At 41.6% G+C, this 27,504-nt stretch overlaps 4 protein-coding genes across 11 annotated transcripts in view; 1 reads left to right on the top strand and 3 right to left on the bottom strand.

Annotated features, from left to right (window-relative positions):
* The window catches only part of UBE4B (ubiquitination factor E4B), a 34,999-nt gene extending 27,675 nt beyond the window's left edge, over positions 1–7,324 (bottom strand). For all 5 annotated transcript variants that reach the window (XM_080358939.1, XM_080358935.1, XM_080358936.1 and 2 more), the window contains exons 1-3: positions 7,140–7,324; positions 2,807–2,984; positions 313–448 (exon numbers count right to left, since the gene is read on the bottom strand). In XM_080358939.1, coding sequence (XP_080215065.1) covers positions 313–448; positions 2,807–2,984; positions 7,140–7,163 — 338 coding nt within the window. In that variant the 5' untranslated portion in view covers positions 7,164–7,324. The remainder of the gene's footprint in view (positions 1–312; positions 449–2,806; positions 2,985–7,139) is intronic.
* A 3,288-nt stretch (positions 7,325–10,612) lies between these two features.
* Positions 10,613–12,827, bottom strand: RBP7 (retinol binding protein 7; the record flags this gene model as incomplete). Its single annotated transcript, XM_080358821.1, has 4 exons — positions 10,613–10,663; positions 11,001–11,102; positions 11,356–11,534; positions 12,755–12,827. The coding sequence occupies 4 exons, from the start codon at positions 12,825–12,827 to the stop codon at positions 10,613–10,615; spliced, it is 405 nt and encodes a 134-aa protein (XP_080214947.1).
* Positions 12,828–14,246: 1,419 nt separating this feature from the next.
* NMNAT1 (nicotinamide nucleotide adenylyltransferase 1) lies at positions 14,247–18,480 on the bottom strand. The gene is made up of 5 exons (XM_080358833.1): positions 18,455–18,480; positions 17,143–17,317; positions 16,473–16,656; positions 15,828–15,973; positions 14,247–15,610 (listed from the first exon to the last, which is right to left on the bottom strand). Exons 2-5 carry the CDS (start codon positions 17,264–17,266, stop codon positions 15,210–15,212), a joined length of 855 nt encoding a protein of 284 aa, XP_080214959.1. The 5' UTR covers positions 17,267–17,317; positions 18,455–18,480; the 3' UTR covers positions 14,247–15,209.
* Positions 16,147–25,887, top strand: LZIC (leucine zipper and CTNNBIP1 domain containing). 4 transcript variants are annotated; one of them, XM_080358835.1, is made up of 9 exons: positions 18,561–18,665; positions 18,832–18,931; positions 19,386–19,529; positions 19,882–20,017; positions 20,781–20,879; positions 21,524–21,619; positions 22,320–22,401; positions 22,852–22,914; positions 25,634–25,887. In XM_080358835.1, exons 3-8 carry the CDS (start codon positions 19,429–19,431, stop codon positions 22,908–22,910), a joined length of 573 nt encoding a protein of 190 aa, XP_080214961.1. In that variant the 5' UTR covers positions 18,561–18,665; positions 18,832–18,931; positions 19,386–19,428; the 3' UTR covers positions 22,911–22,914; positions 25,634–25,887. The 4 variants fall into 4 exon arrangements, with proteins under 4 accessions (XP_080214962.1, XP_080214961.1, XP_080214960.1 ...); XM_080358836.1 differs by lacking the exons at positions 18,561–18,665; positions 25,634–25,887 and adding an exon at positions 16,147–16,169 and having other exon boundaries at positions 19,426–19,529; positions 22,852–25,608; XM_080358834.1 differs by lacking the exon at positions 25,634–25,887 and having other exon boundaries at positions 22,852–25,608.
* Positions 25,888–27,504: the final 1,617 nt, after the last annotated feature.

Below are 27,504 nucleotides of genomic sequence, written 5' to 3'. Positions count from 1 at the left end.
ACTAGACAGCTATCACACCCCACCACCTTTTCTATTTTAAATGAAGTAGCTGAATTACCCCCACCAGACACGCTCACCACTTAATGTCAAAGATAATGCTCTGTCTACTATTACTTTAGGTCAGGAATTCATATTAAAACCAGACTAGAAAGAGCATTACAGTGGTCCAAACAGTGTATCATTTTTAGGCATTTAACCCTATTGCATTAACACAGCTGGAAGTGAGAAATGGCAGATCATTTTCCTATGTAAGTGGTTTTGACGATTAGTATTGTACAGTGTTTGCCGGCTTAGACAAGCTGCGTTCTTTACCTTTTCTCACAGGAGACACTATCAATATCCATGCTCTGAGACCGAGACAGAGACTGAGATTGTGTTTCAAGGCTGTTAGATGGAGAACTGCTGAGTGAACTCACTCCTTCGCTGCTCTGGCTTCGGTGGGCTACTCCTAGAGAAAAGGCACCACCAAGATTACTACTACAGAGATGAGAAGGCACTATTATTTGGATGGAAAAGGAAATACTGTTTTTCAATCCAGCTCTTAAGCATTCTTAATAATGCATTAGGAAATAAATGTTAACGTTATTCGCATTTGACTACAGATAACTTTTTTCCCCCTCTTGCAGCAGCAATGGAGGATGCTTACCTGTATTACAACATAGAAAACAACTAAATTTGCATCCATGAAGTTCTCAGAGATTCAAACCCATTATAGAAAAAACAAAAGGTACTAGCAAATGAACCTCTTACAAGATAATTCTACTTTAAGACTTTGTCAAAGCCCCTCTGAAGTCAGTCCTGTCAGAACAGGACTTCATGCTGGGTCATTACAATGGAGTTAATTTGGGTGAGGATATGGGAAAAAGCCCATCAGTTCTGATGCTCACAAGGACACTATTGTGCTGGGGCTGCTCTCTGGATGTCCAAATGAATTAAAATCCTCTGCAGTCATTTTAGGTTGCTGCTCAAAGGAGCTCCTGCACACCACACAGCGTAAGCCGAGTCTTCATTTATGCTTAATAAATACAGTAGATAATCAGCTATGAACACTTTTTTTCCCCAATTTAACCACATCTCTTACCCTGGTGTAAAAAAAAGACACACATTAAATTGCTGCAATGAACAGCACTGTAGGAAGCAAACACTACACTGACCAGGTAACTTCTATTCCTCATCATCAAACAATCTTGTCTGTATAATTAGTGCAGACTGAGGAATTCTTACAACACAAATCCAAGGTCTCAGCTATGCGACCACTTCAAGTGATGGCAAACCTGTCTGCCAATACACAGACACTTCTACCTTCAGGCGTCTGCTTCCACCCTCCTGCTCTGTTGGTGTTATCACTGACACAGTTGTGCAGCATCAGGACCTCATCTATTCCAAAACTAACCATTCATTTTCCCTAGGTTAGTTTTCACCTCATTGAAGTCCCTGATCCACCTCTCCAGAGTTGCTGAGGACAGCAGAGGGAGAGGCAGCGAGAAATATTCATTTCAGCATGAGTCGGACCTAAGATGGATTAAAATAGTCACATAACCACAGGCTGAGTGAAAACAGTAAGTGAACTCTGCACTGTTCTTAAACAAAAAAGGCACCTTTGCTGCTGGGTTACTGCTTATAACCATGAAGACGATGCAGAGTGTTAAATTCCATCTGCGATGGCTTTTTCTCAGGAAATGCTTTTGATAGCTTTTCTCTGTCCTGCTTTGGATATAAGGCAACAAAATACACAGGAAAGAGGCACTTCTGGGCATTTCAGAACGGCACTTTAATTAAATGGCAAGATTTATGCTTGTAAATCACTGTACTTGCCAAAGGGAAAAACATGAAATTTCAGAAAGCAAATAGGTAAATAGATAAAAGAATTTGGCATGCTTATCAAGGAGCACTGGGAAAAATACTGTTTCTATCAAATTATTGGAAATCATATTGAAAACCTGTTTAAAACAATCTTGACGTTTGTTTTGAGATTGGTTTCTGAACCTCTTGGCTCAGTAGCACAACATACAAAACAACTGAAGTTTTCCGATAAAGTTCACAATACTGGAAAACACACCGATTTGGTTTTACTTCCAAGGTATCCAACTTCAAATCAAATTTATATTTTTTTTGTTAGGTCAAAAGTGTTATTGTATATAAGAATATTGTCTTCACCTCTCTACAGAGCAACCCTCGCAACCTCCCACACTTTCTGCACTTGTCTGATTTTAACAGATCAGGTGTTATTTGTATCTTCTGAAATAAATACCATTTGTAAACACTCTGCTTGTATTCACTGCAGTAAATAGGGAAATGGGCAAAGTAACACCAGGGAGAAAGCAAATACTTTATTCTTACATTGACAAGGCACAGTCAGAAACGACTATTTTTAATTGTGCCAAATGCTACTAATTAAAGATCAAAAATGAACTAAGTACTGATTGCTCAAATGTACCTAGAAACCAATCCATAAAAACTGTGCTGCAAGACTGAAAAGGGTTTCTTTTTCCCCTCCTCTCCTTGATGGATTTACTTTCTTTTCTGTAATATGAAACCGTATTACAAACTTCTTCATGCTTTGGTAACATATTTTAAATGCTGTTAGTTTACTGATACTTGAAATTGTATCTAACTATTTATTATTCAGAAAATGAAAACAAATAGTACCTTCATTCACCATTTTAGAATGTTTCTTTCTGAAAATTATTTTTAGCAACAGCAGAAATCACATCACTAATTGCGTTCGTGTTTCCAAAGATAAAGAGTTGTGTAATACCGTTCAGTAGACGTACAACAACAACTTTTGTCACCAGTGCCAGCCTACCTGATGCACCTATAGGAGAGGTAGCTGGGGTCATGCTGTGGACATTTAGGCCTAGACTATGCGATGGCCCCGGGGTGGGAGCTCCGGCCGGTGGGGTCTCTCGCTGGGGGGACGTGAGCGGCGTGGTGGGTTGGGAGGACGGGCCCCCCGCCAGCCGAGCAAGGCGCCTCCGACGAATCTGCACACGGGAAATAAAGCAACGGCAAATCAACGTGTGTGTTCGCACGTGCGGACACACGCACGCTCCGCGGTGCCCCCTGGGCCCCCGATACGATGGGGTGTTCACTCCTGCCAAACTGCAAACATCCAGTCTTTACCCCCTACCCTGCTAAACGAGCCGAGTCTTACTGCCCCTTCTCCGTTCAAAGGTACTAACATACCCTTGACATACAGATTTCAAGGATGTATTTGCTGCCTTGGAAAGCCATTTGCGCTGGAGAACATCGTGTTTGTCCCTCAAACGGTTGTGTAAGACGAGTTTAACATTTACTGCTCAGCAATTTCAAAACCTGTAACACTCCTCCCCATTTATTTTGGCATTTGATGAAACAAACTGCATTAATCTGATAAAAGGGACAATATGAATATGACCTCTGCCTTAATTTCACACCACATGATACTAATAAAACACCCGTGCTACAGAAGTCCCCGTTAAAAGTTATTATAGGCGACAACCGCTGTCCAGTTTAATTTGAAACAGACCTGCAACACTAAAAATATACAACTTATCTGTGGGACAAAAGCATCTTGGGAAGTAAAGACAGACAGTAAATAACATTCTTTCATCACATAGAGACACTGCACCAACAGAATTTAAACAACAGTTTTTGAATGTTACTAGTAAGAAGGAGAAGCATCTGCCTTCAAAGTCTGTCTTTTGAAAAGTGCTATGAACCTATTCGTTAAAAATGTTATGTGGCTGCATAACACTAATATTATACATGAGAAATAACCAGACAAAATAAGGCTTATAAAACTCACAGCTTATGAGCGCTTCAAGTAAAACTTGCAGCATAAACAAAAAACGGAAAAGAAATTATTTATTATTGCAGACTGTCTCAGAGGATCTGCTCCTGAAGCTTACATCCTCAGCTTGAAATAGGAAAAATATCATATTTGTGGGTGTCCACTCCCTGTAAAAACAAGTAATTAACGTTTTCCCCTCTTTGAATGATGATGTTCAAGCATTTAATGCAACGTATCAGCTCACAATCCTGAAGAACTGCCAAGCAAGCGAAAGAGTGAACAAAAGATTCGTGTCAAGTCAATGTCTCCGCTCCACGACTGGAGTCATTTAATGGCCTCTGAAACCCACTCCAACAGGAAGAAGAACGGATCAAATTAAATCAGACTGCAAAAACTGTGGGGAAACAGTGTTTGGAGCTACATCTCCCTTCGTGACAGGTGTCACCACCATGGAAGGCAGCTAGAAAATCATTCTTTTCTTAAGACAAAAAAAGACTATGATTAGAATGTCTCAATCTTTCCGCCTTGTCAAGTAAAATAAGAGATCTTATTGCATAAATTGTTTAACTTTGCCAAAAGTAGAAGCTGTATGTATTAGGGTCTCTAAAAAGTTATTTTAAAATATCTTCATTTTTCTCCACTTGTATCTTACATCTTGATTTTTCAGCTGTTTATTTGCAAAGCCTATGGAACTACCTCGCCCCTCAGAGGTCCACATGAGAAAATGTCACCTGCACATTCCCATGTCCATTTTCCCTATCGCCAAATCCAAGTGAAGTGTTTGCAGCTCACAAAGCTGTACCACAAATATTATCAGCAAAACAGGCTAGTTGAATTGAAATCTATTAGAATTAGGGGGTTGAACTGAAGTTTTAAAAGCATTTTCCCTACCATTTAACTAATCTATAACCATATTTTTCAGATAAAGGAATGGTAGGGAGGCAAAAAAAATAGAGATACACATGCAAATAGCCCATATATACACAAGTGGCTGAAGGAGAAACATGAAGATGAATTATGTAAAAAGACTAAACGATATAAGATGAGGAAAATACTTTATGCTTAGGGCACAATGTGCGGACTTGGAAGATGGAGCTTGTTTGCACAACCCTGGGCACAAACCAGCCTGTTGCCTTCACGTCACACAAATAACATGTCAGAGTTGCTGGAGTTCCAAGTGACCTGTTCCTACCCAATGACTCTCCAAGTTACCACCCAAGAACTCATAACTGGGTTTTTAAAATATATTTTCTTAGGGAAGTTTAGAGTAATACCTAACCCTTGATTTCAGCAATAAGTACCTGCAATAGTGACAAATGACAAAGCTGTCACGTATCATTCTATTAGCTGACGGCAACACGTTATTTGCTATTAATCATTACCCAGGCCATGCAACAAAAAACGCTCATCTTCCCTACAAAGCACGATTCCATAATATACAGTTTAAAAGGTTAATAAAAAAAACTCTACTAGGTTTTTCCCCTCCTAAAGATTTTAGTATGTTCTGTAGTAAATAACAACTTCTAGCGCTTTAACACAGTAAAAATCAAGAAAATGTCAGTGACACTGTTGACAGCAGTGGGAAATATCTTCCTGAAGTTAAAAAATATATCCTATAAACCCAAACCCATTATCAATTGTATTTGTCTCTCTTTAAGTTACAATCTGCTAATGTTACGCTTAATTATGCTTGATATAAGATGATCTAATCTACAAGAGGCTTGCAATTCATTTCAAGGCTAGTGAAGTGTTTTTTCCCCTTCAGTCACTGTCAGATAAGAAGTTTGAATCAGAAGTCACATATATTTTAGAAGGCTGTTTTTCCATATAGTTCACTTCTGATCCAGGGTCCACTGCCAAGTAACACTAAAGAGGAGATTTGAAGGAATATTAAAACAGCGTTGGCTCTGACTTTTCAATGATGGGTCCATTAACAATAAGAAGTGACAGCATGGCTCTTAATATAAGATTAAGTTTATATCAAGCAATCACTTAAAAGACCAGTCAACCTTGGTCCCAGCTGAACTGTACTAGAAAGACATGAAAAATTTGAGTCACTTGAGACAGAAAAGGCACTTGCAGAAAAGGCAGATGAAGCCCTGCTGGAGAACTCAATTTCTGCAGCCTCAGTTCCTCAATGCAGTGGTTTTGGTGAAGTCATAATTTGCCGAAGCGGTGACACAAGCAAGCTTACATACATTACATAATTGGGAAATTAATCATAAAACACCTCATAATCAGATGTAGTTTGATGATCAGAAGAATTGCATGTAAACAAAGTACTCATGAAATACACCTCTAAACTCAGAGACCCCTTTGCACGGTACAAATTACACCACCAGCGTCCTGTCCCACTCTCGCCAACATGGGAATTGTTCTCTGTTTCTCAATGGAGTATGAGAACCTTCATCAGGTAAACAGCACGAAGCATTTCCTCCTCCTTCCTGCTGCAATATAGTAAGATGGCTAAATCGTGACATACAAGACAATAAACAACTTCTTAACTTTTGGGATGCAACTCTGCGTGACAACAGCAGCCACCTTGCTCTACAATCCACCATAACATATGGTACAGAACAAAAATGAGCATTTTCATCCCCCTGGAGTATAAGTACAGCAACGAGCCTATGCTGCAGCTGGTCCCATAAAATACATTTTACAGGTATACAGGCTTTAACACGAAAATATTATGTGAAAGACGTGAGGGAAGATTTGAAGTTACACATGATTTACACTGGGAAACTCCCTGTATCCTGATCAGTACAACACAACTCATTTGAGAGTCCTCCAGTATATGAGCAAAACATAAGACATTAGTCTATTAAAAAATAAATTTAAAAAGGAAAACATCACCCTTTAGAAGTAAGAAAAAGGAAACAGCTCCCATTATTCCATGTCAGATGCTTGTCAATCACAAAATAACACCTACAACGCTTACGTGAAAGAGCAAGAGGTTGGGGGAAAAAAAGGTAAATCAAAGGAAGCATTGGGAAAAATGCTGAGGAAGCAAAATTTAAAGTGTTTTACTATGCTAAAAAGTAGGATTTTTTCAAAATCACACACAGAGAACACACAAAAAGCCTGGTGTTGAACACAGAAAGGAGACATCCCCCAGACAAAGATACCTGGCGGATGGAAGCGGAGCACACGCAATTAACCAGGAGACAAGCAATTAAACCCCATCGCCCAGCCAGGGGCTCGCAGGTCAGGGGCAGCACGGGGGAAGGAGGAACAACACGAAAAGCACCGAGCAGGGACACCCAGCGCCTCAGCACCGGCCCTTCCCTCCCTGAGGTGCCACCGGGGTGGGGAAGAGGCCCCTGCACGGTGCCCGCTCCCCGCAGGCCCGGCCGCCCCTCAGACTCACCTCATCCGCGCTCAGCTCCTCCATCGCCTTCCTCTTAATGGTGAACGGAGGGCGGGCGCTCTCCCCTGCCCCCGCCGAGGGGCAGCTCCGAGGAAGCGCTCTCCTGCCGCCTCTGCCCCGCGGGCCGCCTCACAAGGGCATCTCCGGGGCGGCCGCGCCGCGCCGCTCCGCACCTCTCCCGCCGGCAACCGGCCCCGCCGCCGCCCCCGGGCCGCTCCCCGCCGCCCGCCCGCGCCTCAGCTGCCGCCGCGCCCCGCCGCGGCACAACGGGAGGAGCCGCCCCCCGGCTGCCCCCGCCCGCCCGCGCCTCCCGGCCTCGGCCCGCGCCGCGGCCCCTGCCCCGCGCAGAGATTATTCATCAAAACAACAGGGCGGCGGCCATCTTGGGGCGGGATCACGTGAGGCCGCCCAGCGCCGCGGAGGGAGCCGGGCATGCCGGGCCCCGCGCGGCGCACGGACCAATGGCAGCGCCGGGAGGCGGTGCGATGGGCGGGGGGTGGGGCCCCGCGGGTCGTCGTGGCGGCCGCGGGAGGGGCGGGGCCTGCGCTGCCATGGTAACGAGGGCGGGGCGGCGCTGAGGGAGGAGCGGGAAGGGCGGGCTGAGGGGCGGGAAACGGGTGTGGAACACCGGGAAACGCGGCGTTCCCGGCCGGAGCTGCTGTTCCGTGACGCGTCGCCGCTCGGCCGCAGGTGGGAGCAGCCCCGCAGGTACGGCTGGGGTGAGGCTGCCGAAATCTTCCCGTTTTAGCGGTTCCGCACACGCTGAGCCCGCTGCTCAGTGATGACTCATGGAGATACTACAGGCTTTTCGTGTAATTGTTACAATCTGTGTAACAAGTGTGGAAAACAAAAGCTCTAAGTCTCCAGTGAATGCGGGGCCTTATCACTTCGTAGTTTGAACCTGAAGTATTTTCTTCCTTTCTTATGTAAAAACCCCAACTGTTCTTCACCCGTTTCTTTCGTTATACCACAAAATGCTATTTTTGTTAAAGGTATTTGTCTTTTTGTCCTCTTTTCCCTCAGCTTTCGAATGAAACTCAGCTAGAGGACAAACCAGCCAGGGCCTGTGTTGACTTTAAATGAACTGGCTGTTCGCTTCCAGCTGTAGGTGACAAGGATTTTGAGAAGTTGCTCTTTTGAAAGAGAACAAAAAGAAAAAAAGGAGCTGTATCAGCAGGTTTTTTGCTCCAGGATGAACAGTCAGTCATAATAAGACATTAACAGCCATGAGCAGTGCGGGTTGATTCAGTGAGTGAGAAAATCCTATGAAAAGAGCACAATGGGATGTTCGTAAGATAGAAGCAAACTGGTCCATGTGAAGAAGGAATAGAGTTAAGATCTATTTCTGCAAATAATTATAAAGCAATAAAATTGATCAGATTCATGCGTAATAAGGCAGATACTTGGTCTTGTATTTCAGTATACACCTTTCTTAATGTGTTGTATTGATTTAAAGGTGTTTGATTTAAAGGTATTGATTTAAAGTAATGTTTTTGATGGTGCCCAGGAAGGGAAAGGAATTCTTTTGTAAATAACTGGATCTTAATATATACTGCCAGTCTTTTTGTAGAACATACGACTTTTCTGCTTCCAGAACATGTGATTGCTCCCTTTCTTTTCTCACCTTGCATTTTGAGATGTTTAATTTATATTTTGTGAAAGTATGTGACTTTGTTAGCATATAAATGTCACTGTAGTAGCTTCTCTCATCCTCAAGATCTCCAAAGCATCCTCAAGCGAGTTCTGCATAGCGTTACTCACTTGCAAATCAGCAATTTGAAGTATGAAGGTAGCAATAATTAAAGTACCATCACTGCTGCTAATAACTCTTCTATATTCCTAACAGTAAGGGCTTCCTAATAGCAGCCTTACAAATGAATTATTATAATACGCTTCTAGTTATACAGGTTTCTAAGGCTGTGTTTTTCTACCTTTGTAGTCACAGAGTTCTTAAGGTCATCGTAGCCTTTCTGTATTGCTTCTCATGCATATCTTAATGGAGTGCACAGCTTGAAAGCTGGGGGCTTTGAGAGTGTCTGCGGTATCCAGTGCTTCAATTACTGCTGTTTGGCACCTCTTTACTTTAAATAAAATGTGATATGTTCCAGACGTGCCACCTAGTGGAGCAGCAAAATCTGCGGGGCTGCTGCTGCATGTTGCTGCAGATGTGACAGGGCAGGTCTGCTGCGTGAGTTTGCTGTTTATATTAGAATAACGTGGTAACAGCTATTCTGTTTTCAAGTAAATGAAAGCTACTCGGTTCCAGAAGGAAGACACTGTCAGGATCCATAGAACAAACACCAGGCATTTTACTGCTTAATTTCCCTAACTGTATAAGGAATACTAGTTCTTTTCTTCATATTTTGGTATTCACATTTTCCTCTAGTAATTAAATGGGGGGGTTCAATCTAACAAAAAGCCCTCCGAGCTTCAACAGATCTTGTCTGCCTCTGGTGGTAGCTTTAAGAATTCTGAACTGACAAGAAGTATCAGAAAGGTGGTGCTACTTATGCTTTAAAATATCAGGGATTACTTTAGTGGTTTGTTTTTTTATCACAGAAAGTAATTAAGTTAGTAAGATTAAGCTAGAATTAATCAAACTCTTTTCTCTTGCCACTGGTGATAAGATCCCTGCCATGTTAGTGTTACCAAAATATGCAGCAATTCATTTCAGATATAACTACCAAGCTGATGTGACCATTTACATGTGTTTACCCGAGGCAGAATAAAATCTGCTTCTCTGTGCAACATTACACAAAGAAAAACATTTAACCTAATTGAATGTAGGTATACAAATAACTCTTAACTAAAGCAGCATTGTTTTCGCTCTGGATATGTGCTTACAGAGATCCATTATTTTGCAGGTTGGAATCCACGTGGATTACTCAGACCCTTCTTCACTGTTCTGGAATTTGAGCACGGGCTGGTTTCCTCTGGTAAGCTCAACTATTTTGAGAACAAAGCAGCTATGATGCAATATAAGACCTTACATCATACATTTAAGACACAACCAAATGGAGATAACTACTAGTTTGCATCTTAAAGGGAAGCATTTTGAATAATAAATCTGTATCCTTTGTTGTCTAGTTCCTTTGTTGTCATTTCACTCTTCTACCATCATTCCCCCTCTGCTTTGTTTGACGTTTCATGGCCCTTTAGAATAGGCAGTTTTTCTTGTTTTGATTTAGACTGTTTAGTTAACTAGAGACCCAAGCTGTATCACTTATATTTTGGGTTGGGAGTGTTTTTCCTCCAAAAACACATTCAGAAGTCAGGTACTTGGTTTGGTTTTGAGCATTTATTAGCAAAAATCAGATCTTTAACACTGGCAACAGCAGACTTATTTCCTGAGCCAGAAACATCAGAGCATTTAGGTTAATCATCAGTTCTGGTCCGTATGGCTGTCAGTGTGCAGGAGGATTCATCGTCTCCTGTATGCAGCTGTGTCTCCATGTAGGAACCAGTACACAAATTCAAGCTCTCTTGAAGACCTGCCTACACACTTGATTCTCACAACGAAGCTCCTGCCAAAAAACCAAAACCAAACATGATTATAAAGGTGTATATAGTGATCAAAGGAACTGCTTCCAGAAGTGAACGCAGATCCTTTGCTGTGGCTACCGACCACCACTCTGCTGCCACGCTAAAAGGCCAAACCTCACATTCTGAATTTAATTACAAAAGACAGCGAGACAATGAAGTTGTTCCAGCTAAACTAAAATCAGAGCAGCATGTGCTCGCTATGTACCATCCATTGAAAATACTACGGAGCTAGAAGGTGACTCGTGCACACTATGACCACGTTACAGATCTTATTTGTGTCATGTAGAGACAGAATTAGTAGAAATCTGAAGTAAATACCAGGTGGAGGTCATCTCCTTCGAGCCAGTGAGTCCAGCCCCTGTTCTTCTTCTCACCAGTCTGGACACAGACGAGTTTATCATTTTCCCAGGTAACTAGGCTCTGGGGAAGAGGAAAGAAAGTGTTCCTGTTATGTCTTTGTCTCAGTTCTGCAATGTACTCGTAGACAATGTCCTTTTTTTGTGGATAAAAGGGGACATAGATACTACTCCTGAGGGAAAGTGAAGCACTTGGTCTGTAACTTTGCCTCGGTGTTGCATTACAAATAGTATTCATGAAACAATTGCAGCTCAAGTAGCTGGATTAATCATCTTAATTTTGCCATGGCCTCTTGATTTTATACGTTCAGTCTTACCTTGCATTTTCTGTTATCCAGGCCTTTATTATCTTCTTCAAACTCTTCTCCAATTTTGAATTGAAGCACATAATCTCTAAACGTGCTGGTGGTGTGGATATGAAATGAATCACCGTCTTGTTTGATCACCTTCTGAGGCTTCAGCATTTTTGCGATTTTACGTGTTGCAAAGTCAATACCTTGGGCAGGAGGCAAAAAGGTCAGAGTAGTAGTTATGACCAGGCATTTTGACGGCCAGGACTTAGACTTTCTTTTATTACCACTAGAAGCATTTCTTAGATAGTTTGACCTTACTGTTATGCAAAATTTTGAGTTTGAAGTTGCTTTTTGTTTAAAGCTGTATGTTGCACAGATAAAGTAAGTTCCTCCAGTTACATATTGGGGAAAAAATGCATTTTTCACAAGGTCGGTAGTTACGTTTCATCAAAAAAAGCCCTTTATTTAGCTGGCCAATGTTTGTTATCAAGGAACAGGCAATCTGTATTCCATTTTAAGACATTAAACGCATTAAGAGTATATTACTTAGTATTCAAACCGTATTTTCATTATGGCAGCACCTATTTTTTCTAATTGATAACACAGCAGAATTATAAACAGAGAGCAGTTCTTTCACCATGTTGAAGATACCAACTAGACAATATAAGTAGGTCAGCCAGCATAGATACAGCCAGAAAACAGATTTCATTCTAGTTGTGTAGGCAATAACCAGCAAGGGACACTGCAGGTCGTTGGTTTGCACAAGTCAACAAGGCAGAACGGGGTGGGAGAGGCAGGGAGGAGGCAGCACACAGGGTGACCTGCTCTTATGGTCTGTAATGAGCTTTATACAAGAAAGCTGATGAAGTACTAAGAACTTTCTTAGTTCCCCATTAACACACCATTAATCTCTCCTGCTAAAAGATGTAGGTAAGAGGTGCGCTTCCAGCACTCCAGAAAAGGGACAGTTAGAGTCTTAGCAACAAGTCACAGCAATGAGAGAAATATTTTGTGAGCTGTTTAAGTGACACCAAGCGAAACAACTGCTTGGAAATGGCAAATACCCAAGCACTTTTTTTTTTGTTACTTAACATTTAACTATCCCTAGATATAGGTTCTGTAAGTTTGTGCTCAAAAGCAAGAGAAATTTGAGTGGACAGGGCAAACTCTTCCCTGTCTCTGATGAAAGCTGAACAGAAGTTCTACTTTTATCAAGTACTAAGCTAAGAAGTTCCTGAAAGCTGCAAAGACACTTGGGTGACAGGCTAAAGTGTAGTTAATGCTGCTTATCAATAAACAAGGATACTCCCATTGTTTTTCAGAGGAAAAAAGCTTTAAGAATATCTAGGTTATAGCAGAACTCAAACTCAGGAGGACCCTTAGGAGGGAAGGGAAGAAGGAAACACCAGGTATTTTCACCTACCTAAGGCCACCATGTAACCTTCAAAGTTGTCATTGCTGACAAGGTTCCAGGTTCCATTGAAATCCACAGGCATTGCCAGGCTGTGGGAAGAAGATACAGTCACCTTCTGACCAAAAAGCAAAAATGAAGAAGTCGTTTTCCAGCCAGACCTTATATCAGGAAGAGGGTGGGTGGGATCCTGTCCCAGAGCCTTTCTGGTGCAGGGGAAGGGTGCAGCTGCTGAGCCAATGGGTGAGAGGGTGTTCGCAGATCAGCTTCGGCTGCATTCGAGGGAAAAGTTCACAGTTCCTGAAATCTTTGTGTGGAGCAAATGTTAATAGCCCAAGAGTTGCAATGCAACCCAAAAAACTGATTTAAACCGTTCGTGTCCATCTCGTAGACTTTTAAGGGAATAATGGACAGATCTTGTTACTAATATTACCTGCGTGTATATATATCTGTGGCTTTATGATCTGAAATGTACATATTTGTTGAAAAAGTGATCTACCCACTGTAAATACATGGTGTATGTGAACAGCCAGGGGCTGACAAACTATGGATGGCTTGTATCAGTGAATTTTAAAGCAGTACCCGTGACACGGTAATAGAGATAAGTTGCTTGACTTCAAAGAGAAAGGATATATAAGGAATTTGGAAGTGAGATTCAATTTTCTTTAGAAGGTCTTCTGAATAAAAATTGGATATTTTGCAGAGAAAATGAAGTTTCCCTGACCTTTAGCTATGTTTTTGGAGCTGACAGTTCAACCTACATGACTCACAGAATCATACGAGTAGGAAATTAGGACGTCAAAGCTTGTTTCCTGTTTGCAGATGGATATTGTTCTCTAACTTATACTAAACTAGGAATGGCACAGAGAAATGCAAATTAATGTTTCCCCTGGACTCAAATAGTAACATTTCACCCATAATTTGTTATTACGAGGTTATGGTAGTAACGCGCTGTTGCAACTCTTCTGACTCTTCCAAGTAAAGAGAAGTCGGTGGTTGGGTAAATCCTGGGTAAAAGCCTGGCTATGACCTTTCCATTGAAAATGAAGATTGTGCAAATTGTCTGGCATGTGGTGCTTCTTTCTGTAAATCAGTACTTCATCTCAAACTAAGACTTATAAAAGGCACTAGGGTTACTATTTCAAGGCTCAGCCAAAGAATTGCCTGTGGAACTTTTGGTAAGAACTGCCAAGTGTCCTGGCCACATCTGTGATGGGTTATTTCTTTCTCTCTTACAAATTCAGAATTTTCTGCTTGTGGAAATACTTTCTTCTCTTTCCATCTTAACTGCCTTGCAGCACTGAGCACAAACACATTCCAGTAAGATGTGGCCTCATTACAGAAGTAGATAACGTTGATCTGAAAAATGTGAATAGAGTCGTCTTGTGGAGATGGTATGAAAAAGCTGTTGACCCACTAGGTAGTGTCTTGGAAACGTCGACATTTTTAATAAGGCACATAATCCAAACAAAAATGGGATCACAGCACATAAATGGAGGTAGAATCCTATCACCATGACATTCGCAGTGCCTCTCTAGTTTATATTCACGTAACACAAACAATATACTGATTCAAAACCAGATTTCTAGCACATAAAAACATTTCACTTTTGTACAGTCTTAATATCGTACCATTTCATCTCAGCTCCAGTTACAGAAAACAATTCTGGCTATATACATTTGGCTCCAAAGTAAAAGCTCGTTTATTACTTGAAATAACAGTCAGTGCAATGACACTATTACCAACTTATATCCATTAAATCAATGTCCATAAAGCAGTTTCTGAAGTAGGTTTGTCCTTCCATGGGAAACAGTGCTGAGCTTAATGTACAGCTCTGGAAACATGAATGGCAAAGTAAAGCACAAGGCATTTCTGGGAGCAAAATGCAGGCCGGCAGACAAACAGGCGGCGTATTTGAAAGGCAGGAAACTCAAACATGGTACATCCATCACCACATCAGCCAAGAGGAAATTTTTCCCTTCCAGAATAGAGATAAATAATTTATTTGAGGTGCACCACATGTTGACAGTTTGTTAAAAATTCCTTATACAGATTTACTACCAGAAAGTGGTACCTTTTGAAGTTAAATGGCTTTGTCTGTTAAGACACTGTACGTTATTAAAAATACTTGTGTTAGTATTTTATAAATCGCAGTCTGAGTGAAAACTAATCAGAACATTTTCATTTGTTTTTTTGTACTTTTTATATGCAAGTGTGAATTTTTATACTTAGTTCACTACACTGTGACAAAGTGTTTAAATGTGAAAAACGTGGATTTAAAAAAGATCGTGTAGGTCCAATTACTGAGTGCACCAAACCTCAACGGCAACCACATATGTACTAAAAACCACAGAATTACCCCACTATTTACTTAAAATTAAAAAAGAAATCCCCAGAATTCACATTTTCATGTACCGAACCGTAACTTTTTTTCACAGCAGAAAGTAAATTAGTTGTAGAGTGCCTGTTAGTTCTTGGAATCACTTGTGTATTTCTGTAAGGGAGCCAAGACAACCCCAGCGTTCCTGTCTTCACTCTCGGGACTATACAGATTGTTTTTTTCTATGTATGCTTGAACTGCATCAGGCACTAAGTAACGAATGCTCTGGCCCCTCCGCAGTGCTCTCCTAATCTTGGTGGAAGAAATGTCATTTGTGATCCATTCTTCCACAAGGTGAATGTTATTCTTATGTCTCCACAAAAGATCGGATTCATAGATGAATTTCTGGACGTTGTTTCCAGCCCTACTGATGCAAACAAGGCCATGATTTTCCACTATTTCAGTGATGTCCTCCAACTTCCACAGATTGGGGATCCTAAAAGATTCCAGCATGTCACTTCCACAAAGCAGTTTAACCTGCGGGGCACCTTAAAAACAAATGAGAAACAGGGCTTGGTTTAGGTCACCAGATCTTTAGCTAACTTGATGAGGACATTTAATTTCTAGGCTACCTCTCTGTATCTTTGGTTGTTATGAAGCCTACTGAAAATAAACTTATTGAAATCAGAACAAAGAACTAGCAACAGTGCAATTCCCTTGAAACAGCAAGTATTGTTAAGCACTTAATTTGCAAACAGACTTAACTTTTTATATCTGGACTCTGATTTTTCTTTTTGACCGGGTCATGCTTGTGTGGGTCCTGTTTCCTCTTCCGTCCTGGCTTTGTTAAAGGTAGAGCATTCTGCGTACTATTGGTGGGATCAGGAGATAAAAGCTTTTCATGATGGTACCTGCAAAACAGATGTATTTTAAGGATGTAGGACAATATAGAGAAGAGTATGGTGTACTAAATAATCTCTCTCTGCTTCCTCCTGCAGTATTTTCACGGACAATCCATCCAAGAACTCATCTGCTGGAACGGGGATCTCTGAGAGCTGCACCATAACATCGGTCAAAGTGCAAAGATTTCAAAGCAACAACTACAAGGTTGGTTTGTTTCTTTTTTTTAATAAAAAAATAATTTTTAAAAGAACCTCAGTGAAGTAGCCATCACTGAAAGAGTGAAAAACAGCAAACTTGAAAATTGTTCACAGGCTCATTCTTTGTACTTTTAGGACTACTGCTGCAATCTTTGATTTACAATGTTCATCTAAATAGCACTTCTGAATTCACCAAGTCTATTCACATGATACGGGGTCAGCCTGCTATTATTCTAACTTGTTAAAGCTACCACCATTTCTTATCCTTCTATAGGTTCTGGAGAGTTTTTAGGGTTTGGCTGAAGAATACCTTAAAACTTTTAGTGTTTCCAACCACTCACTCTGGCTGCTTTCCCAGTCATCAACTTCCACCCAATCTGAGTTTTTTGTAGCTAGTTTTGCCATAGTTACTCGGTGATGTGCGCTGATCAGACCTTTCTTCTTATACGCATCACCTACTGGTGAAATGATTCCTTTGATTACTTTGTATTTTCCTGTGGAAAAAACACATCACACAAGAACATGAAAAGTGGTTGAGCAGATGTTACTTCCACTGTATTGTATTTAAACTAGTACATAACCGTCATGCGCTGCGATCGCTAAGAACACCAGTGCTGGCTCTGATCGCCAGCATTTCCCGGTGGAAAAGTACAGTACGCTTCTGCATTGTGCAAGGCAGCACAATTAAAGATTTAGTATGAGATACTACAAAGATATATTTCTATAAAGAAAAACTATAAAACTCACGCTTTAGCTCATCAAAACCAGTAGTAAGCAACGCATGTAAGACTGTTCTTGCATGCATTTGGCCAATGTGATTTTGTGTGATACATACACACACAGTAGCTTCAATATCTAATTAATATTTCCAAAAATATCTCTCACTGTCAGACAGACATTCATTTATACAAAATATTCACCTTAACATTGAAGCGTCTGCTTGTCGGAGCTGTTCAGAATGCTCTAAATGACCACCCTACCTGTTTCATGGAAATAGTCTCTTGCCAGCTCAAACAGCCTCAGGTGCATGTTGGTGATGGGGTTGAAGGAGCCGCAGGCCAGCAGCACCACTTCAGTCTTCTTCTCGGGGTCTTCCGAGGCCATTTCTCGCAGCTGCGGAGCTCGGTGCAGAACCTCGGTGCTTGTCACCAGCCACTGCACGGAGACGAGATCAAAAAATAGTTATTTATTTGTGCTGACAATAAGCAGGAGATTTCAGGATCAAATTGAACGCTATTTTCCTTCCGCCAACATTTCGCCTGTGATGATTCATGGTCCAATTTTTAAGAGATTAACACTAACTTTTTGGGGAAGGCTATGCGATTTGCACATCTAAGGAAATAAAAAGACAGCTATGTTCCAGTGATGATGAAAGCCCAGCCACTGCCTGAGCTATGTATGGAACTATGCCTGTTCTTATAGTATAAAAACATAAGTGCTTTGATGAATTATGTACAATTTGGCACTGCTTGACACAGCTCTAATTATTGCAGTTTGACGACAGGGTCCAAACAAGCAGCCCAGCTCCTGCTGTACAGACGAAGACCTGTGTGCAAGTGTTTAGTTTCACAAAACTGAGAACGGTCTTAAAATCATTCATGCCATCTTACACCAAATACTAAATGAAGTATTAGTAGAACCTCTCTACGGAGACTTAAGGGCAAACAACGTAAAATGGCCTTCTTAGTACATCTTTAGTACATCATCTACTTGTTGTAGAACATCCTGGATCATTTTCCCTTCTCCTTCCAAAGGAAAAATGAGGTACCGTGATGTTGTCCATTACACATGTGCTTGTAGATAATCTCATCATGCTTGTACATAATCTTACCAGTATTTAGTGTGTACTACTCACAGTCCTGCTGGTGCTTAGCTGGATTGGACACGTATTTGTACTAAAAACCATCAAAATATGCCTACGGTGGCTTTTGGGATGGTTCTGAAAACCATCAGCTGGTGATTGTCAGTACGCTTTGGTCAATCTTGTATTTCCGAAGTAAATATTTATTAAACGCGTTTATGCATCTATAGAATATAAACATAATTAAATATTAAGTTGACGGCGTGCAGACCGTTGCTGGCAGCTCTTCCCCCGCTGAGCGCTCCGGTTTCCGCTCCGGTTTTCACTCCGGTTCAGCAACCTCCTCCCCAACGAGCGGCCTGCGCACGGGCACGGCCCCCACCGGCCGCTGCGCAGACCAGCCCCCAGCCCAGCGGCTCCCCCGCCTCCGCGCACCCCCGGCCCCGACCCGGGCCCCGCTGCCCTCGCCGCCCCGCCCGGCCCGCGCTTACCGGCCGGGCCGCACCGCACCGCCAGCTCCGCGCGCACGGGCCGCACTGGGCGGGGCGGCTGCGCCGCGCGCTCATTGGCCGGAGCGCGCCGGAAGCGGCAGTGGTGGGCGGAGTCCCGGGGGGAGGTTCCCGCGTTCCCCCCGGTTCCCGCGTTCCCCCCGGTTCCCGCGTTCCCCCCGGTTCCCGCGCCGCCCGCCGCGGCCTGTCCCAGGTGAGGCGGGAGCGGGAGGCCTGGGCGGCGGTGGGGGCCAAGCTGGGCGGAGGGCGGTCGTGGCCTGCAGGAGGGGACCCGGGCGGACCCGGTTCCGGGTGCAGCCTGCCCTCCGGGACGGGCAGGACTCGGATATGCCTGAATTCCTTCTCTCTTCTCCCCGCAGAGCTCGTTCTCCTCTTTCGCACCTCTCCATTCCTTGTCTGCCCGCTGCTGGAGCCCCTTGCCTTAGCGCTGGGACTTGCTGGTCAACGGCTGTCGCACCGGTGGGTGTCTGCTGCTGTTTGATACCCCAAGTTTCCTCTGTGGTGCTCTGGTTTTCTGTAGCTAGTGATTCTACCCAAGGTGTTTGGGTGGTTCAGGCAACGGTGTCCGGGTTGTTGTCTCTTAAATAGTTTCCCAAAGTGTAGCTGAAGAGTAGAATTTGTTGTTTCATATAGCGGGACCTTGGTATTTCAGTTATTGCTGCTTGGTGTCAGACTTATTTGGTTTTATCTGCTGTGGCTGTTTGAGTTACTACTGTGGTGAACTGCCTTGTGCTGGAAAGAGAACGATCCTGTACACTCAGGCTAATATTTCTGTATTTCCACAGCAGGGACTTACAAGTGTTTGATTAGACGTTTTGACATCAAAATGTTGCATAATTTTCTTGATATTTGGAGCATTTAAAAAGAAGTTTTAAGTTGTTGACACACAACAATAAAATGTTCTGTCTCTTAGGAGTGTCATGTAACAACTGAAAATTTTCATCTGAAAACAGAAAATGGCTTCAAGAGGAACAACAGAGACGAGTAAACTGAAACAAAACTTGGAAGAGCAGTTGGATAGATTAATGCAGCAGCTTCAAGATCTGGAGGAATGCAGGTAATAAAAATAGATGCTTTCCTCTTAGATGATAATATTTGTCTTAAGTGGCTGGCAGAAGGAAATGGTACCTTTCAAAAGTCTTGTGGGTTCTTAGGGCCTCTGATACAAGTGTCTTCACACACAGAACACAAGTGCACGGCTGCGGGGAGGTGGTGCACGACCAAGAAAACAATACAGGCATTAGTGAAATAACAGCTAAGAACACTAGAGCACAATAATCAGAAGCGATGCAAGTGGTTTTGTTGGGATCTGAGGAACATGCTTCATGATGGTCCCTGATGTCCTTGTTTCCACGTTGCATCTCAGGTTTAGCCCTGTGAATTAATGTGTCTTGTTGGATCCTCTTTAGAGAGGAGCTGGATGCAGATGAGTATGAAGAGACCAAAAAAGAAACTCTAGAACAACTCAGCGAGATCAATGACTCGCTGAAGAAGATTATGTCTGGAGATATGACTTTGGTTGATGAGCTGAGCGGGATGCAGCTGGTAAGTGTGATGTGTTAATAAAAATGGTTCACATTGTGGTCAATGAAATGGAAAATACATACAAGTGGTTCCTTATAGTTTTTAGACAGGCACATATGAAAGCTGGATCTATGTATCTAAGGTTTTGAATATTTAATATATGTGTACATATAAAAATTGGCCAGGTCTCTTCATTTTATGCTGACTTCCAAACTTTTGATCTATTTTCTCTCTTTTCAAATATTCAGAGCTTTATTTGTTCCTTCTGAGCTGTATGTTTTAGGATTTTTGTTTCCAGAGAAGTTACATTTTGTCCAAGTGTAACTGTGGTGAGATCTAATGATAATAGTTTTGATGCTCTGTAGAGGATTTGAATAACAGTAGGGGATTTACTTCATCATTTACATTCTGCTTACCCTCAGAAGAGCTGTAATCATCAGTGTGGGTGTTAAAACTGCTAAAGATAGCGTAGCACATCCACTTGTGATGTGCTAATATGAGGATGATGTTGGAAGTGATTAGAAATTAAGACCTGAATTGCAATGAACAATTTCACAGCTCCATTCTCAGTGTACTTGCACTGATCAGTGGAATTTTCAAGCTCTGCATAAAGGTCATATGTTTTCTTTCATCTTCCTCCCGTGGTTATGCACAAAAAGAAAAGCTTTCTTTATCAAATGATGCAGAGGGTACTAATGATGCTTTCCAGCCTTCATTAATCTTGTAATGCAGCTGTAACTTGTGATGTTATTAGTTCTGGTCATTCTTGCTCTTTTCCTTGTAGGCAATACAAGCAGCCATCAGCCAGGCGTTTAAAACTCCAGAAGTAATTAGGATGTTTGCAAAGAAACAACCGAGGCAATTGAGGACGAGGTTGGCAGAGGTGAAGGTTTCTCTTTTACTGTAAAAACTGTTTATTTGAGCTAGACTGATTTAAATATGTCATGACTGTAAGGAGAGCACCAAGTGTGTTAGAAACCTTGGTGGCAGCATCATAAGGAGACAGAGAAAAGGTCTCTTTCAGAATTTGATCAGTTTTCAATGTCCATTGAGGTAATGGGGACAACAACATGTATTTCTTGAATTATCCTCCATCTTGCTGTGAACTGAGTATAACTGCAAATAGAAAATCCAGATAGTATGAATCTGTAATTGTATTGAGGGGCAGGAGAGTGCACTCGATGTTTTGGAGACCTAGGCTGGACATGAGATCCAGATAAAGTGAAATGAAGTGTCGTTCCTCCATGTTACAGTGGTATGTGGATCTGTAACTTCGAATAAATAAGAGTCTTTGATTAAAAGGTGATCCAAGTCTGGAGAAATCAACAATGTCAAGGTTAGATGCAAAGAATATTTGCAGAATGGTCAGAAAAACTTCATGGACATCTCTTAAATTTTAGGTAGCTCTGTCCCTTACTTCTGTGGGTACCATGCTTACTGATGATATTTTTAGGCTGTTGCATGCTGTCGTGTTGAGTGAAACTAATGAGAAGCTTATATACTGATTTATTTCCCCCCGGCATGCAGATGGACCGAGACTTAATGGTTGGGAAGTTGGGACGGGACGTGTACACACAGCAGAAACTGGAAATCCTGACTGCCCTCAGGAAGCTTGGTGAGAAGGTGAGGAGTTGGTGCAGCTTGCTTTTGTAGTACATAAATGTGCTTCCGTTTTAAAGCTGAGCTTTGTTAAGCACTCAGATATCAAATAGTATTGTGCATTTATTTAAGGCTGTTTCTAGTTTAAAATGCTTTGGTGGGTCATGTGAATGTATCATGTGATATTTATTAATATAAAAGCTGCAGAACAAGCCTTTTACTGGCGAACTACCACCTGTCCACCTGGCAGGAACTACTGCAGACTTTGAGTTTTACTTTTGTGTTGGTGATAATACCTGCCTCTTGGTATGAGATAAATAAACTGGGAGGAAGATGAGTGATAAACTGGCTGTTTCCCTAATGAGTGTATCAGTGGCAGAACAATCCCTGGTTTTTACCACTAGAGGGGGTTATTTCTTTTGGCAGTATATGTAGAATATGAGTGGCTGTCAATCTCTGTACTTAAACTTTCTTAGGAAGTGAGGGAATGTAATGGAAAAGATCAAGTGCAGTACTTAAAGGAGCTGCGTTCCAGGCAGATGACACTAGCAAACGCTTTCCTTCAGAGTATTGTTTTCACTTGACTGTCAGAGAAATGTTTTGGAAATAGGTTAAAAAGCTGGTTCAGATTGTGAACTGAATGCATGAAGATATCAAATCCTCCTGGCACGAGTTCAGACAAGCCACTTCAGCACACTTTGACATCACCTCTTTTCTGATTTAGCTCACTCCAGATGATGAGACGTTCTTGTCAGCAAATGCTGGCACAGCCCTGAGCCAGTTTGAGAGAGTCTCCACTGACCTTGGTAAGTTTTCATTCTCATGACTTCCAATATCTTTGCCTCATTGAACAGTGATTAATAGAAGTACTCGTGATTCCCCTGTGAAAGAGAAAATACAAACAGAAGATTCACACTATTAAATTTTTATGTACAATTTTCTATTATATTAACAATGAAACTCAGATACACTATCCCTGAGGAAAATATGGTGCCAAATGTCCATAAAATGCCGAGCGTTGCCCATGATGCTGAAGGTTCAAACAGCCCGTCTCAAGCAGAGATACTGGGAGAGCTGGTTTCAGGCCTGTGTGTTGTCTTCCCCTCCCTGTCCCCCAATTAGCTGAAATGTTCTAGTTTTCAAAATGTAGGCTTGATTTCTTTAGATCTCAAATGTTTTGCTTGATTTATACTGTATATAAGAAAATTCACCATTTCTGCCAATACTTAACTGAAAATGGTTTTTTGCTCTCTCAGGATCAGGAGACAAAGTCTTTGCTCTTGCAAGTTCTGAAGTAGAGAAGGCAAAACAATGAAGAGGTGCGTGAGGCTTGTGTCGCTCCGGTTATCAGCAGCATTGGACTTCTGCCACATTGCATTGGGTTTTTTCCATTTTTAACACTTTGAAACAAAGAAAAGCAAAACAAAACCAGAAGAAAAACCCACAAACCCTAAACTTCTTGGGTGCTTAATCAGAAGATACAAAGTAAACAGCCTTAAGTGCACTTTGGAACCTCGGTGTCTGTACCCCTTATTAACTTAAGCTCTGAGGCTGAACACTAAGTGGTACCCTAAAAGCAAAGCATGGCGTGACTCTCTTTGGAACAGATCAGCTGTTTTGAACTTTTTTGGATCTGTATTTCTCTAACTATTAAACCGTGATCCTTTTGCATGTGGTTGTAGCAAGCAGCTCTTTTTCAGGAGCAGTCTTAATGAGCGAGTGCATTTTTTGGGGTGATTCTTCACTTTGCTCTCAAGTTGTCTTAATTTTTGTTTGGACTCTCTGCTGAGTAGTTTGTAGTAGGAACACACTGAAGCTTTGAAAAATCAACTTTGTTCATTTGAAATGCCATCTTTCTGCAAACTGTTTGCAGAAGAACCAAAACGAGAGTGTATGCTGACAGTTGGCCCGTAGCTGCTTGTTCACTGGGCACATGAACGAGCGTCATTGTGTCCTGGCCCCCACTGCCGAACAATGGAAGCCCTGTGGGGAGGATTCTGGAGTCGTTTTAACCTCGTGTATTGAAATGACAGGGAATTGCTAGGAAATGGCAATGAGAAGCCTTTTCGGTGACCCATTTCTTGAGCTCTGGATGTCCAACCACATGCTACTGTTATTTCCCGGTATTTCTGGGACAGCATGAAGTAGCTTGCAAGTAGAAACAAGTTTAGAAAGGGGGGAAACTCATTACGTGATCAGTGCAAGTGTTGGACGGTCTATTTATTAGATGGTGGTGCTGGCGGCGGGGGAGAGTGACTGTGCCTCCACAGAGAGGTTGGAATCCTGAATAATCTCGGGGTTTAGCAGGATTTTAAATCTCATCTTGTTGAATTTTTAGCACTGAGTGTGGAGAAACTACTTGGGAATCGCGATGTGTGTTTAACTTTCTGATAAACATTTTTGTAAAAACAATATTAGGGATCTTGTTCTTAAGGTACCGGCCGCTTCACACTTTAATTCAGTACTTCTTAGCACTTTGAGCTGATTGGAAGCCCGTATTTCACTGGGAACTTTTTCAGTTTGAGGGATGTGCATTTCAGGTCTGCTCTGCCCTTGCTTTGTATTCGGGCGCTGATCTAATGATACTGGCAACCGACAAAAAGACATTTCTTAATTGAATTCTATACCTGTTCCCCTAGGGGAAAGGATATGGGTAGAAGGCAAAAACCTTTTTGTTGTCATCTTGGCTGTTTAACAATTGTGTCTCTTTCCTCTGAATAGAAGGACAAAAGCTTGACGTTTCCTTATCAGTGTCGCTTTGTGTGAAACTAGAAGCAGTAAATCCTACGTTCTTTAACACAGTGTAGCTACAGGTGGGGACGTATCTGTTCAGCTTATGGCTTCTAGGTGTAAAAGAAGAACAAGGAATTTCTCTTGGTGCAAAAAGAGTTCAAACATTAGGCAGTTTTGGGCCCTTTGGACTCTGTTTTAACAGGGAGTTAGCGCTTCCTTTCTTTGGAGAGCTGCACAAGTGGAGGAAGCGTTATGAAATCTCACTGGCAAAAGGCGTTTGGCTGTGAGTGTGTTGACGTGCTATTATTATCTGGCACCCCTCGGAGAAAGTGCGACCTGCGGGTCACCGATACTGCAGTTCCCTTCCTGTAAGAAATGGATCAAGAGGAGAATGCTACCGTTTTGCTGCTTAAACTCCATAAATTCTGGTTTTCCTAAGTGGTAAATCTCAGTGTCTCATAGTCATCACTTTGGGTAGCATACACTATATATAGAAATTTAACATGAAATCTCAGTGTCTCATAGTCATCACTTTGGGTAGCATACACTATATATAGAAATTTAACATGATCAGTTGTCATAATTTCGATTGCACTTATGGGGCATAAATACCCTGTAAATAAGAGAGTTTGTCTAGCTGTAAACTAGGACTGGAGTAGAATAAGCCAGAAAATATGTTTTGCTTTAGCAGATATTCTTTTGAAATCTAGTATTTTAGGTTAATGAAAGGATGCACTGTATAGACAGCAGAATTTATGTCTTTCACTCATGGAACTTTTTTCTCCTCTTTCTTTTTTTAAGCAGCTTTCATTTAGATGGGTCCTTTGTCCATTCTATCAGAACCATTTTCCTGTCTGGGTCAGTATTATGTTCTCTGACAAAGGCTAATTGCAGCTTTATAGCTGAGAGCAGCTTATTAAAAGGCATTATTAGACAGTCTACAATTATTGAAAACAAAACAGACCATGGGGACTGTAGCTGCCGCCTTTTCCTTTCTGCTCATTACTGGTGCTAAGTAACTCTTCCCCCCGCAGCCCCCACTCTGCTGGTAGCATTACTATGTAAATTAAATCTCTCAGCACTCCTGCAGATCACACTAAGTTTATAGTACAATAACATGGAAATCTTTCTCCTTGTAGTTTTAGAGAGGTGTACGTTTCCAGGAGAAACTTTTTTTATTGACTTGCAAATATTTCAGGATTTTTTTTTCCAACTTTCTGTACTGCAGGCAGTTGAAAAATTGCGATTAAATGAATCCTTGACTGAATTATCTTTGTACATTGTGCTCCTTCTGCTCTTGAAAAGGTCTCTCGTGATTTAGATGGACAAAGGTGAGACTGAGATCCATGACTGATATTGCAAGATCCAGCGTGCCAGGCCAGCCCTCCCTTCTCTAAAGCTGCAAAGGGTCGGGAAGCGTCGCTGTAACCGGGGCTGGATGTGTCCTGCCCAATGTGTAGTTTAACACAGAAACTGCTGCCAACATGAAGCTATTGGTATGTTGACTGTAGCAAATAGTTACCGAAGCAACCCCCTTGAAGTGCTTAGATTCATTTCAGAGGCATAGTAAGTTAATTTGGTGTGTCGCGCTAAATATTTTGCCGAATAATCCTGGGATGTACCTCCACTCGTATCTCAAATGTTTCCGCAGAGGCTGGTAAAAAAAAGTCCATAACCTATTTATTACAGTAATCATTTGATGAAATAAAAACTGGTAACAAAAGAACAAGTCCCAAATGAACGCATGGGTTTGTTGTTTAATGTACAAGCTGTGATGTTTGAGTTCCATCCCGATTCAGCATTAGACCTGTGCAGATCACTTATTCTCTACACGTCTTTCTCTCCTGGAGTAAAATACAGATTATGATAGTTGAATATCAAGCGCTATGAAGTTGTTATTGATCATACAATGCTTTGAAGATTAAAAGTGCTTTGTTTTTTGTTTATCATTTTACTTCTGAAATACAAATTGTGAAGTGCAGTAGCTTTAAACACATCAGCAAAGTTGCCCAGAGTTCTTTTTGGCCATATATATAACCTCTCTTTTTTTAATCTTTTGTCTCTATAGGGTGAATCTAGTGATTGTACTGATGTAAAAGAAAGTGTTACAGAGAATATTGAAGCTTCAAATGCTCTGCTGCTCTTCTGTCTCTGTCTCCTTGTATTATTGCCCTTCTTTGATCTTGAATGGAAAAGTAGCAAGTTATCTTTGTCTTAAAGGAAAAATACAAGATTTCCTAAGAGATCCCTTAGTTCATTATATTATCTTGTCTGTTAAAATCAAATTCATGTTGATAGAGAATTCTGTATTAATGATACCCTACTGACCAGGCATTTAAAACTATATCATCAGTGGCACAAAGAATAGGCAAATGAAGATAGAACTGTTTGGTTTTGTTTCCAGTGTGGCCATTCCCATCCTGTATAAGGACAAATACAATTTTTACATTGTAGAGAAATAAAAGTCAGCCTGCAGGCATCCTTTAGGTTCTCCACTTCCATCATTTTTAAATCACCCTCACTGGGTTCTGGGGAAGACTTTTCTACTAGGGAGGTAAACTCTTATTTCAATTCTATCTGCTTAGCCGCCCACAGAAGAGGGATACGAGTGCTCATATTGGAGTTGTTCTTTAGGAGTCGTGGAAAATGGGACACTTTGCCTTGCGATGAGGTTGTAGGGGTTTTATAACTTTACCTTAATAGGGTTTTATGCCTGTGAGGGGGAGAATTACTGGAGTGTATGTTGCTGAAGATTTCTCTCCCGTAGCTCTTACACATCTGTGCTTCCCACCTCAGTCAAGCGGGAGCTGTTGATTCGGAGCATCTGAAAAGGTGGCCTAAGGTATCTGATGCTGACAGGATAAATAACAATATTTCACAATAAGTGTTCTCCTAAAATAAAGTCTTAAAAGAGTAAATAGAGGCGTAAGGTTAGTGGATATCACTGTATGTAAAGCATTGCTGTATCATGCACTGAAATATCTACTGTAATTTAACACACTAGTGTGGTAATGATATATTTAATAGCAAATTTCTTTCTAAAACAAGTTCTAATCATGGACATGTCTTTTTATCTTGCTATCATAATATGTAGTTTGTTGCTTGCTAATGTTTAGGCTCATGTTTTCAACACGCCTCCAGGAATGAGCTGCTAATAACTGCAGATGTACTGAAAA

The sequence above is a fragment of the Nesoenas mayeri genome (genome assembly GCF_963082525.1).
Source record: "Nesoenas mayeri genome assembly, chromosome: 24".
Classification (NCBI taxonomy): domain Eukaryota; kingdom Metazoa; phylum Chordata; class Aves; order Columbiformes; family Columbidae; genus Nesoenas; species Nesoenas mayeri.
This window is presented reverse-complemented; position numbering and strand designations above follow the sequence as displayed.

Excerpts from the sequence above, each read along its gene's own strand:
- NMNAT1 (XM_080358833.1), bottom strand. The coding sequence starts at position 17,266 with ATGGCCTCGGAAGACCCCGAGAAGAAGACTGAAGTGGTGCTGCTGGCC. Across the intron at positions 16,657-17,142 it reads AGACTATTTCCATGAAACAG|GAAAATACAAAGTAATCAAA; the intron begins GTAGGGTGGTCA and ends TTTTTTCCACAG. Across the intron at positions 15,974-16,472 it reads GAAACACTAAAAGTTTTAAG|GTACCATCATGAAAAGCTTT; the intron begins GTATTCTTCAGC and ends TCTGTTTTGCAG.
- LZIC (XM_080358835.1), top strand. The coding sequence starts at position 19,429 with ATGGCTTCAAGAGGAACAACAGAGACGAGTAAACTGAAACAAAACTTG. Across the intron at positions 20,880-21,523 it reads TGAGGACGAGGTTGGCAGAG|ATGGACCGAGACTTAATGGT; the intron begins GTGAAGGTTTCT and ends CCCGGCATGCAG. Across the intron at positions 21,620-22,319 it reads TCAGGAAGCTTGGTGAGAAG|CTCACTCCAGATGATGAGAC; the intron begins GTGAGGAGTTGG and ends TTTCTGATTTAG.